This window comes from Chlorocebus sabaeus, chromosome 7 (genome assembly GCF_047675955.1).
Source record: "Chlorocebus sabaeus isolate Y175 chromosome 7, mChlSab1.0.hap1, whole genome shotgun sequence".
NCBI classification, from domain to species: domain Eukaryota; kingdom Metazoa; phylum Chordata; class Mammalia; order Primates; family Cercopithecidae; genus Chlorocebus; species Chlorocebus sabaeus.
The window spans coordinates 45,005,282-45,018,414 of record NC_132910.1 but is presented as its reverse complement, the minus strand read 5'-3'; the positions used below and the strand labels follow the sequence as shown (position 1 = coordinate 45,018,414).

The 13,133-nt window shown below is 36.4% G+C and overlaps 1 protein-coding gene across 1 annotated transcript in view; it reads right to left on the bottom strand.

Annotated features, from left to right (window-relative positions):
- GRID2 (glutamate ionotropic receptor delta type subunit 2) overlaps positions 1-13,133 on the bottom strand; it is a 1,473,259-nt gene that overhangs the window by 236,123 nt on the left and 1,224,003 nt on the right. Inside the window, exon 13 of the mRNA XM_007999282.3 lies at positions 6,816-7,011. Within this exon, the coding sequence (XP_007997473.3) occupies positions 6,816-7,011 (196 nt within the window). The remainder of the gene's footprint in view (positions 1-6,815; positions 7,012-13,133) is intronic.

Below are 13,133 nucleotides of genomic sequence, written 5' to 3'. Positions count from 1 at the left end.
TTGGTGATGACTTTGGTTCCTGTTTCTTTGAGTAAATATAATACAAGCAGTCAAGGATGAACTTCCTTATGCTCCCACCACCACATCTTGTAACTTATTTCCTTCTCTCCTCTTACTATGGATGGACTGTGCTTCTAAGTCCAAACCCTCTACCTGTGCACCAAGATGCCATAACTTATCTCCTAATCAAGGAAAGTTCTCCAGGAATACTGCAGTCTTTTTCCTGCATCATAGGTTTCCTTTGCTTTATTGCATCCTCCCATCAATATACAGGTACTCTATATGTCTTCTTTCCTAAAAAAATTCCCCAAACTTGACATCCTATTCCAGAAACCCCTCTCATTACTGAGCATTTTCTTTCAGCAAAATTTATTTAAAAAGGAGTTATTCCTTTAAAAAGAACTACAGTGTCTACTTGTCAGTTTTACTACAGTTATCAGCAGTGCAGTGTCACTCCTCCAACATGGCTTGAAGATTTTATCACTTGGCTCTCTGTCACTCTCTCAAATACTAGTTCTGTGTTTATTCTTGGTGATTCAATTATTTGTATAGGCATTTCTTTCCAGTACCTGGTTCTCATAATCTCCTTTTCCTAGTCTCATAATCTCCACATCCTCTCTTTTACTTCTTTTCTTTTCTCCAATCTTTCTTTAATCTCTTCTTCTACTCTACCAGGCCTGTTGTTGTCAGGTCACCAGTGAATCCTGGTTTCCAAATCCACAATTAATTCTTAGCATTCATCATCCTTTATCATGAGCATCATTTGACAGACAGTTGATCTTCTGAACTTCTTGAAATTCTTCTTTTCTTTTGGTTTTGAAACTGCCACTCACTCTCTCTTGTTTTCCATCCTACCTCACTAGCTGATAGTTTCCTGATGCTTTGTTATGCGCTCTCTGTCTCTGCCTCCTCTAAATGTTAAATTATGTTTAGATTTTTTTCTTTTCTAGATATACTCACATCCTCAGTGGCCACATCCAGCCTTGTGGCCTTAAATACAAACTTTGCCTGCATAATGAGTAAGCATTTCATATTAACTACCATGCCGAGACAAATTCTCATTTGACTTATCAAACCTACTCTTGTGGTTGTTTTCTCAATCTCAATAAATGCCAACTTCATCCCTCCACCTACGTAAGCCAAAGACATTGAAGTCATCCCTAACTCCTCTTTTTCACCCCACATTCACTCTTCTAGAAAATTTTGTCAGTGTTACCTTCAAAATAGTTTAAATTTAATCCCTTCTCATCACTTTCACCATAATCACTCCGGTCCACTCATTCTTATGTCTCACTTCGATTATTACAGTGACCTCCTCACTAAGCTCGCCGCTCCCATCCTTGAGCCCCCTGGTCTCCCCACAGCATCTAGAGCAGACTTTTAAAAAGAAGTTACCTTGTGTCATTGTGTCACTCATCTGCTCCAACTCTTCACTGGTTTCTCATCTCAGAGTGACCAAGGTCATCAAAATGACTCACAGAATATTATATCGGTGATTGTCAACACTTAGTGTGAATCAGAATCACTTGAAGGAATGTGAGAAATTCAGCCGCCTTCCATTTACCAATTAAGATATAATTAGGACTTTAGTGGGGCCCAAGCACCACCCTTTTCAATGGCCTCTATCCTGCCCACTTCCCACTTATCTGCCCCTCCATCCCCTAACCCCATCTCTGTGCACCCTGCTTCAGCCTCACTGATCTTCTTGACATTTCTCTCCAGCAAGCCAAGCTAGCTTGTGTCTCAGGAATTTTGTAATGAGCATTCCCTCTGCCTGGAGCACTTCCTGTTCCCTCTCTCCCAACTATATGCATGGTTCACCCCCTGTCCTCTTTCAGGTCTCCATTCAAATGTCAGTTTCTCAGAGAAGTATTTCCCAACCACCCAATATGGGATGGCAACATCCTCTTCATGCTCTGCTTTTTTTTTTTCATTCTTACCTTTCCAATTTTTCTTTAGAGCCCACATTTATGCTTGTCTGTTATCTTCTCTTCACTACAATATAATCTCCATTTATGCAGGAACTTTACCTGTTCTATTACACCCTCCAATGCCTAGAATAGAGCCTTGGAAACAATAGGTATTCACTGAATATGTGTTGAATGAGTATGTAAAATAGCAAGTTCAAGTCCACTTGGTTTTTCAGCCAGAGCTGAATAAAACTGGGGTAGGCTTATTCACTAGTTCATAGGGTCTAGAATTTGTCTTCCTGCCTCAGTCTTCTAAAACCCATGACATTGGCTCATATTGATATGACCAATCTTTTGTCTTGGCTTCCATTTTAATACATCACTTTTCCAGCTGGGATTAGAGCTAGGCCCTGAAGTCCAGTGGCTTGGTTGCAGCCCTGATGCCCACTTTGGAGCTTGTGAGTTCCCCCGAGTAATAGCACCCTTTTTCCCATATTGCTCTCAGACTTCTACAGACAGACAGCCTTATACATTAATGCTATCTTTATGACTGAATACTGCTGGTGCTGGCACCACCACCGACTTCCCTGTTGCTATGGTATCCATTTGAGCGTACATATCCCCTTGGAATTTCATAGTCTGAAGTATTATTCACTTACAAATCCTATCCTACCAATCCTGGTTTTATTCACTTCTCTAGTGGTCTTCTATGCTGAGATTCTAGAACGATTTATTTTTTTCCCCAGGAGTTATAATAGATTAAAGGAAAGTGAATACTGCCCTCATAATAATCAGAGACTTCCCTATTTTAGTACTCCATATGATCCTTAATCTCTGGTCAGATCCTTACCTGCCACCTGGAAGTTTCTACATCTACTCTCAGAAGCTATATCTGTTTATGTCCTAGGCCCTTCTAAAATAATCTAATAGGCTAAATTCCACTAATGTGCTAATGCCAATAACTGCTCAAAGTCACAGTCTTTTAAGATGTATTTGGGTTTTAAGAGAAATGAACTTCTCAAGATGTAATTTCAGAATGTTGCTGAGTCACCATCATGACCTCCTAACTGGCTTCCAGCTTCCACGTTGCCATCTTCCATTCGTCTCAGCACAATAGTCATACGATTTGCCAAAATATGTTATCATGTTGCTCTTCAGTTCAAAACCATCCTGAGGTTTCATATCCCACATAGAGAAAAAGTCACCTTAGAATGTTCTAGACAGTCCTGCATTAGCACAACTCAACTTTAACATGCATATGAACCACCTATGGATATTGTTAAAATGAGATTCACATGTAGAAAGGCTGGGATGGGGCATGAGAGTCTATATTTTTAGGAAGCTCTCACATGATTCAGACACTGCTAGTCCACAGGACCACACTTTGCATTGCTAGATCCCACATGATTCATCTTCTCTCTACCTTCAGACCTTTTACTTCTTGACCTTGTTGCACTTCTGGTATTATTCCTTATTTCTGAAGCCCTACTGGCCTCTTTCATATTCTTGGAACATGTAGGCATGCTTGTACCTCAGGGCCTTTGTACTGGCTGATCCTCTTTCTAAAAACACTTTACTCAGACATATACACACTCTCCCCTCTCCAACCTGCTTAAAGTTTTTATTCAGATGTTACTTTCTTAGTGAAGACTTCCCTGGCTACCTGATTTAATAAAGCAGATTACCTTGCTTCTCAGTATTTTCCATCCTCTTCTCCTACTTTATTTTTTGTCCTTAACAATTCTCACTACTGAACATACTTGCTTATTGTTTACACCTACTATAATGCAAACTCCATGAAGGCATTTGTTTTCATTTCTGTCCATCCCAGTGACTAATGTACTGCTTGACACAAAGAAGGTGCTCAATACATAATTGTGGAATGAATGCATAAAACATTCAGTTGCATGTTAAAAATCGTATTTTTTCCACTTATGCAAAAGGTCTTGGTTGAAACAAGGCAGAAAAAAAATCTGTTCTAGTTTACTTAGGGTAGTTTGATACCAAGGATAGCAAATCAGAACTCATCTACTTGATGCTCATTTACACAGATTTCTTTGGTACAAGCCGAATCAAGATAGTGGATGAGATCGGTATCTACCTCTCAGTAAGAGAAACTTAATGAGACTAGTAGCACAATTAAGAATAAACAAAGACTGAGATATTAATGGAATCTATTTAAAGTTATAGATTGTGAGGATGGTTTTTCTCAGTGATTCAGTCTTTCCTGGAAGGCAGTTACTATATATATCCATATATATATTGTGTGTGTGTGTATACATATCCATATATAGTGTGTATATATATCCATAGTGTGTGTATATATAATATACATTATATAATGTACATAATATATAATATACATTATATAATATACATATGTAATATAACATATAATATAATATATACATATATACACACACACATATATGGATTTATGGATTCTTGCTCAAGATATTATAGAAGAAGTGTGGCCTTTTGTGAAATGTTGACCTAAAAGACCTCTGATGTCTTATCTGCCCGTATAAGTTAGAAATCAATGACAGAGAATAAAAAGCTGCTGTGTGAAATGTTCAAGACTCGTTTCTTGAAGAAGAATACACAACTGCATTTCACGTGTCATAGTTCTCAATTTCATGAAACTCCAATGAACTTTATCAGGTGAAAAGGTTATTATTTGTTTGTTGGTTGTTTTGTTTTTTAATAGAAACTGGCCAAGACCTTGTAAACTTGAACCAAAATACGTATTATTATTAGCTGTTCTCTGCCTAATCAATTGTCAGCTGTTTCTAATTTGGGTTGAAAGAAATACATAGTACAAACAAATTTCACTTAGATATTTTCTATTATAAATTCATTCAGAAGGGCATTTTCACTAGCCCTCTAGTAAATCAGAAAACTGAATAAATACGGTATAATAAATATTTGAGGACTTGATTTGTAGTTTCAAACTCATTAGCCCTCCTTATCAGCAGACTAAGAATAGAAATTATTCTCTACCTCTTTTATTGAATCTTCATTTTATTATATCACAACTTTACATGAAGGTTAGGAAATATTAAACAATAAAGCTTTATAATTACAAATCCCTCACATATACATTATCTCAGGTAATCTTCAGGGCCATCTTATGAGAAAGATTTATGGCTCTACTCATACTACTTATTGATGCTTTATATTTATTATCTTATTTAATCTTGACAAAAACTGTGTGAGGTAGAATTCTTATCTTCATGATGCAACTCCCAAGGCCCAGAGATATTAAGTAACTAGTTATGTTTATACATTTTATTTTAAAAATGAGCTGGATTCAAACCCAGGTTGATGTGTCCATCAATACCATGCTGGTGGGAGAAAATAAAATAAAATTTCTGTGGAATAATACTGTATAGAATGAGGTTATAAAGGCATAGGGAGCTTTGGCTCCTAAAATGGAATAGAAATATGAACTATACATTTCTATTCATATTAATCATCAAAAAATTCATTTTTAACAGATGTTATAAAGGAATGTAACTTATCTTCAAAGCCATTTAGTATACTTATTCTGAACACAAATTCATTAACATGCTATGAGTACCTGGTAAGCCTTAAAATGTCTACCCTCCTTCTCCCTTCCCCCAAAATACATGTTCATTTACCCACTTGGATCCATCCCTCAACCCCACACCCCATTAACTGGGAGAACCATGCTGAAACTCCAGGAGCCAATGGTTCTCTTGAGAAAGCCAAGAAATATTTTAGAATCAATAACTGAGTTCCAGAAAATGGGGTATAATCAGGGCAAAGAGGATAGAGGCCATTGCTAACATCTCCAGGATATTCACTTCCTTAAAGACATCATTAATACTTGGAGAAAGGTTTATGTTAGCATTATCAGCTCTCAGAAGAATGATATCAATATGGTGACTGCAAGAATTACTAGGCTGACTCTAGGGACCATAGTAGTAGCAGTGGCAGATAAAGGGTGCTAGATGAAAAAGCAGAGAATAACGCTGGAACCTGTCACAGAATAATTTTTATAGTCATCAAAATATCCTCTAGCATGATATTATTGAGTTTGCCTTTAGAACAGGAAACACAGACTTGGAGTCCAAATTATTCTGCAGTGGGAGGTCAGAGAGAAAAAGTGTATACTACTATTGCTGCTATTACTGACATTCATTCCTGCATTCTGTAATTATTTATTAAATGTCAACAACAATTTTCACTAGGTTAGTCACTAGAGATGATTTTAAGAAAAAACAGATATCTCATTGAGGTTGATAGCGTTTGAACTGCTTCTGTATATATGTTTATAAACTACAGCTCAGAGTAAAAATAGCTTTAAGATTTTCACATAAAAAAGTCTTTCCATGCCTTTTTAATATAGATAGTTAAAGAAAAAGCAAGATGTAAATAAAGATTTTCACATTTGGAAATAGAAACAGACATCTGTAGGAACCTTATTTGTTGACAAGATTAACTTTTACTTCCAGATAACTTCACATAAGCACAACTAAAGATAACGGTTTAATCTAAAAACAAGTGCAGTGTAGAAAATACCCTGAGTCATTTAAAAGAATCAGATAACTTGAATGATATTTGGAATTGGATTTCTAAAAATCTTTTTAGACTTCATGTTTGTTAAGTCCTTAACCCTTTTCTGAACAAAATACCAGTGTGTGTATTTGATTTTGGAATTCAAATGGAAACTGATCTGTTAGACACATTACAGAGGACTTTGAATTCCCTTTCTGGTGTCATCAGCCATTTAAAAAATCTTCTTTAAATCAATATAAGATGTAATTTAACAGGAAATTCTCTGTCAGCATTAAAGATTAAAAAAAAAAAAATCTCAACTTCGTAATTCCAGCATGGGAAACAAAATGGTAAGGACTATTAATGGACAACCATGGACATTACCTTTTGAATGCCTGCTTGGGACTCCAGAACATTGTTCTCTGATCCGTTGCTTCGGTTGATCATCCGCCACATTTGGGAATACATGCTATCCCTCTCAAAAGGATTCAGTCCTTTCATGCGGACATGCTCATATACTGCAGAGTCTAGGACTGTGCCATAAGGGATTTCTGTTTGCTTGGAAAGGTCCTGGAGAGACCTTGATTATTGGGAGAGAAGAGAGACACAAGAGACAGTACTGAGTATTTTCAAGTGGGAATAAAGTTAAAAGAAAAAAGAAGGCAATATGTGTGCAAACATACATCAAATTGCTTTTCTTGTTTTGTTGTTTCCTAATATTAGGATACAATGTGTAAGAAAGAAATTCCATCAAAGACAAGTTAAATCAGACTGCTAGATAATCATATGCTAATTTAGTAATTTAAAAAAATTTCAATGTTATAAGCATTAGTTCTACATTTCTTTAGGTAGCAAGGCTTATTTTTTTAAATTATAGAATTTACATAAACAACATGCTTTGAGGTCAAATGTAGTCTTAAAAATTAGTAGTTATGATAGTCGTTATTTATTGAATACATACATGTCAGACAATTGATATATATTATCCTCACAGAAATGCCTCACATAAATAATTATTTGACCTACTTTATGGATGAGGAGACTTAGGTTGAGAGAGTAAGTGACTTGATCAGTGTGGCATAGTCAGTGAGTGCGAGAGCTAGAATTCAAATGTGGGTCTGTCCAGCCCCAAAGACCACAGTATTTCCAATGCAAGATGCTGGTTCTTATTTCTATATTTCTTTTGCTATATTTGCTTTAGCATTGTGTGTGTGTGTGCACGCGCGCGCGCGTGTGCGTGTGTAGTGTGAAGGTGCGGGGAGTGCTTTCTATTTGGATGAGAATACATTTCATGTTTCTGGAAAGCTGAAAACATATTCAGAATAATGCTTCAAGATTTTTAAGTCAATCTTTTGAGTTACAGATAGCATCTACTTGCCCCAGGTTATCTGTCTCTAAATCGGTGGTCGATTTCCCTCCATTTGAGTTGGAGTCCCTCTATATTTTCCAGCTTAAAGAACCAGTTATCATTCCACTGGAACTCATTGAATTTGTGTAGGTGCCCAACTCTAATGACTGACATTTAAGAACAAATACTGTGCCTTTGGCATACTGTTAAAATCAGATGCTGGTACAGTTACAACTCACTAACTTTTGGGAATGGGAACATGCTTTGAAACACTATACCATACTTCAAACAAGAATGAATGTGCACAGAACTCTATAACCATGAGCCATGAATCTCATGTAATGTATACCTCTGAACTTTTGGTGTGTTTCTAGATAAAGTTTGCTAATGATTTCCTGAGGATCTTTGCAACCAACACTAGCATTGGGCAAAGGCACTGGGAATACTCTTGCAGTTCACCAATCTCCATCATGTACAAAATTGTGTTGGAAACAATACATTATGGGCCATGTTTGTTAGAGGAATATTTGTGCCAATTTCTAATAGTAACTTTCAGCAAAATTTAATCTGCATTTTACTGAATTTTGTTTTGTTGATGTATATTATTTACTCCATGGAAACTACTATGATAATTCCTCTTTGCTCTACACATCTGATGCATAAAATAATGCATTTAAATCATCCTATTTGAAGAGAAAGTGTAATTCTGGAATTTTCTGGAATATTCTAAACGATTGAATGAATTCTGCCATTTGTAAAAGATAAACTAAAGTGATAATGTAAATGAATAATTGAGGGTGAAAGCAAGAATAAAATGAGCCGTATATAGTTAGGATGCAACTAAATAACAAAGTGAGTGGACATTTACTTGCAGGACATAGTATAATTATCTTGGTATATTATAACAATAAAAATTTTGTTTCCAGAGAGCAATTTACTGCTGTTTTCAGCAGTATCAGTAAAACTGTATTATAAACATGAACATTTTAAACATATATCCCTGTTTAGTGGAGGATACCCAAAAGTGGTAACACAGGAAGAAGAAATGGAACATATCTACACAAGTTATAACAATACTCATTTGTTCAGTTTCTATAAATACAAAGGTGAAGACCAGATGGTTGTACAGAGTACCACCTAGAACCTGCAGGTCTATGGATGGAGAGAGTACATATTGCAGGTCACCAGACACCCTACCAGTAGAAGGTTGGGCCCTTGACTGTCTGGCAGTACTAGCAATCAAACTTAACTATAACCAGCAGAAGGTTTTAATTTAATGGAGGTGAGATCACAGTTTAGCACGAATTTTTTTTCAGTGCCTTCATTTAAATATATAAATGGTTTGCCCAAATAGTCACCCTGGCTAAATGCTGCTAAATAAATTAGTGCTCCTTCTTACCCTTCCATGAAAAGAAAACTGAAATCAAATGTTAATATCTTTAATATGATCAGGTTTTTGTGACATAGCTTCACCTTAAATATTAGCTTTACAGCCTGAAAAATCTAAGTTTTAATACAGTTTAGCTGGCGAAGTTGTTTTGTACACAATACATTTTTAGAGGAGTATCTTAATATATTGCCTATGTGAATCTCCTGGTGTTACAAAAAAGGCAGTTTATATTCAACATACTTCACATTTAGAATAGCAGAGCATTTCGTAATTTAGAACAAAGGCATGTTCTCTCTAGTAGTTTGTGATATCAAGTGCAACTTATAAATTTGCCTTGAGACATATTTGCAATAAAACTTACAAGTTTTCTGATTCAGCATGTTCCATCATAGTACACTACGATAGCACCAAAGATGACAAAAATAAAATGACTGAAGCAAAATGAAGTGAACACAAATAGCTTATTACAGAATGAAAAGGCCATTTCAGGAGCCCAACATAGAAAGGGAGTAACTATTACAAGAGGTCACTTTGTTTTTTTCATACTAAGAAGAGTTTCGAACAAGATTAGCAGAAATGCTGTAGCCTATATTATGAACCTCTAAAGGAAATATAGTAGGTTATTCAACAAATAGTAATCTTCAAAAACTTGTATCTGAAGGTCAAAATCTGAGTGCATAATATTTAGACATGCCCAATCACTGTTTTAAAATGTAAAACAATCATAGAATCATTAATAGGCACCTAATATATACATTAATTTACCATGGCAAATACTGACATTTCTTTTTTAACCATAGACATTTTCTCAGATGATAGAAGGAATGGGAAAATCAGCTGGGTGCAGTGGCTCTCGCTTGTAATCCCAGCACTTTGGGAGGCCAACGCGGGTGGATCACCTGAGGTCAGGAACTTGAGACCAGCCTGGTCAACATGGCGAAACCCTGTCTCTATTAAAAAAAAAAAAAAAAAAAAAAAAAAAAAAAGCTGTATATGGTGGCAGGCACCTGTAATCTCAGCTACTTGGGAGGCTGAGGCAGGAGAATTGCTTGAACCTGAGAGATGGAAGTTACAGTGAGCTGAGATTGCACCATTGCACTCCAGCCTGGGTGACAAGAGCAAAACTCCATTTCAAAAAAAAAAAAAAAAAAAAAAGGGAAAATCTAGAGTACTGCAGATACTCCAGAGAAGCATTATCTGTGAACATAGTATTAGTATGTATAACTCATACTACGTTTCTCTACCTAACCACATATACTCATGTAAAAGTCAGTGAATGCTCACTCTGAGAACCCATTAAACCTGAGCTCTCTTCTCTCAAACCCACACTCTCACTCGTGCACAAGGTAAAAAATGAGTGTCTATCGCTCTAAGTGGTGGATGATAAAAGAAATGCTTTGCTGCTCTAATCAGCCTTATCTTCTTGACACCTGACTGAGATTATTCTTTTATTCCTGCTACTGTTCTCCGATCAGACTAGCATCAAACTATGGGTACTGAACAATACTGAGAGCTTACAGGTAAGTTATATTTAGTTATCTGTATGAACAGTACATACACTGAGGAACTGTGTAATTTAGGGCAATTCTGTGAAAATAAATTTTTAAAATTGGAGTGGCTTTAGGTTTCTGTAAAATTCTTTCCAAACACTGAAACCCTTTTCAAGCATTTAAAATTAATTTGGGGCCAGGCACAGTGGCTCACGCCTGTAATCCCAGCACTTTGGGATGCTGAGGAAGGCAGATTACTTGAGATCGGGAGATTGAGACCAGCCTGGCCAACATGGTGAAACCCTGTCTCTACTAAAAATACAAAACTTAGCCGGGCATGGTGGTGCACACCTGTAATCCCAGCTACTCACGAGGCTGAGGCAGGGGAATCACTTGAACCCAAGAGGCAGAAGTTGCAGTGAGCCAAGACTGTGCCACTGCACTCCAGTTTGGGCAACAGACCGAGACTCCCTCTCAAAGAAAAATAAAAAATAAAAACAATAAAATTGAATTAATTATTTAATATTTGATAACCTACTATTAGATATATTTGATAGCAATAGCTTTACCACTGAGTAGGTTAGATTTTAAAGTCAAGCATATCTGTCAAATTGTTACTTGATCAGGTTTCTACTGTTTTTATATAAAGATTTTTATGTTGATGATTCCTCCTTCCACAATGTCCTACTGAATGATTTCTACTGGTATTTTTTTGTGGAATTTACCCCCAGCCCCCGGCAGAGTCAGGTGATTCTTTATAAATACTGTTGAAGAAGAATTCATGCATTGAAATGGAATAAATAATGCATGATTTCCCTTCCAAGTATGAGATTGTGTGACTCTATGATACTAAATGGTCATTAATTTCTTCATAGTAAACTCTTTGGGACATTTATACAACTTTATAGTAATGAAATAAGGTAATATTAAATACGTTGCTAAAAACACATCTCTAAAACTGTCAACTAGTTTTTTTTTTTTTTAATCTAATGCCTAATCCATCTGTGGTAAACTTTCACTCATATTTTTTTCCTATTTTACTTTAACAAGAGAGTAGATGTTACTATCCACATAAAACTTAAATAACTCTCATAAACCTCTCTGCCCCTTCTCCGTTTTCTTTGTCTTCTCAGATTAAAAACTACATTTAGCCTGGTTGTGTGGAATGCTCACCAACAACTGACAAGAGTGACCTGCCAGCCTGGCTTTGGGGAATTGTAAGTCTAATACCATTTTCCATGGGATGGAACAAGTCAACTTAAGTTATCACATCAGAGGAGATTTCCCTTCACAGGGAAAAAAACGGAACGCGGCCGATAGGATAGGCACCAGATGCTTCAGGCAAAAGGGCTAACAATGGAAAAGAGACAAATAGGGGTATATGACAAGCATCCTCCAACTTAGTTTAGGTTCCCCCCGATTCTCTTCCCAGTTTTCTCCTTTGGATGCTGATTTCAGCAACTGTCAAAGGACAGATATTGTTACAGCCCTGAGAGCTCATTAGCAACCATGTAAAGAGCCTGCCTGTCCATTGGTTGTAGCAGCTGAGTGCTGTCCTCTGAAGTGCAGTGACAAGTTTTCCAGCACAAAAAGTGATCCAAAATGTAGCACTTAAAGGAACAACTAATATGCCGGGAGGGTGAGAATCAGTGTTGTTCAGACCCAAGAAGCAAGTCAAAGTGTTAGAAAATAGATTGGGGTGCTTGGTAAGGCAGGGCATCCCTAAGAGGTACTGCCAACAGCCCAGCACTGAGCAAACTCTTCATTTCTAAAAGCATGAATTGTGAAAACATAAATATTTGTGTTTCAATCTTTGAGAAAATTATTTAAACTTCTCCAAAATGCAATTTCTTTCTCTATTAAGCAGGAGAACTAATACTTTTATATTAAGGTATCTAGAGGTTTGAATTAGATACTGTTTATAAGATACTTTCTTAGTAATTAGCTCTCTATGAGCACTCAATTACCAGTAGTTACAATTATTGATGTTATTATGATGATTACTATTACTTTGTTCTCTATTACAGTTTCTGGAATTGCTATATCCTTATTTCCTATCAATTGGATTCATTCTCAGCTAATCCCCTTCCTTACCTGTGGCTCTTTAACTTCCCCACCTCATCTACTGTCATCAAGTTCTGTACATTTTACCTCCTAAATTTTGTAATTCTGTCACCATTTTTGCCTTTCCTTGTCTAATAGCCTTGTCATTTCTACCTAGACTATTATTTTTAAGCCTTTTCCCTATCTCTGTTCTCACTCACCACTAATCCATTCTTTAGCACAGCTAAACTGTTCTTTCTGATATGCAGATCTGATCATACTGCTGCCTTGTTTAAGTATTGCCTGTGTACTTCACTGCCCTTCAAAAACAGTTTAAAGTCCTTAGCCTTCAAGTTCCTTGAAAAATTTGGCTTAAGTCTTTTCTATTTCTATTCTCAGAAACGACCTTTTGACTTATTCATATTCACAGT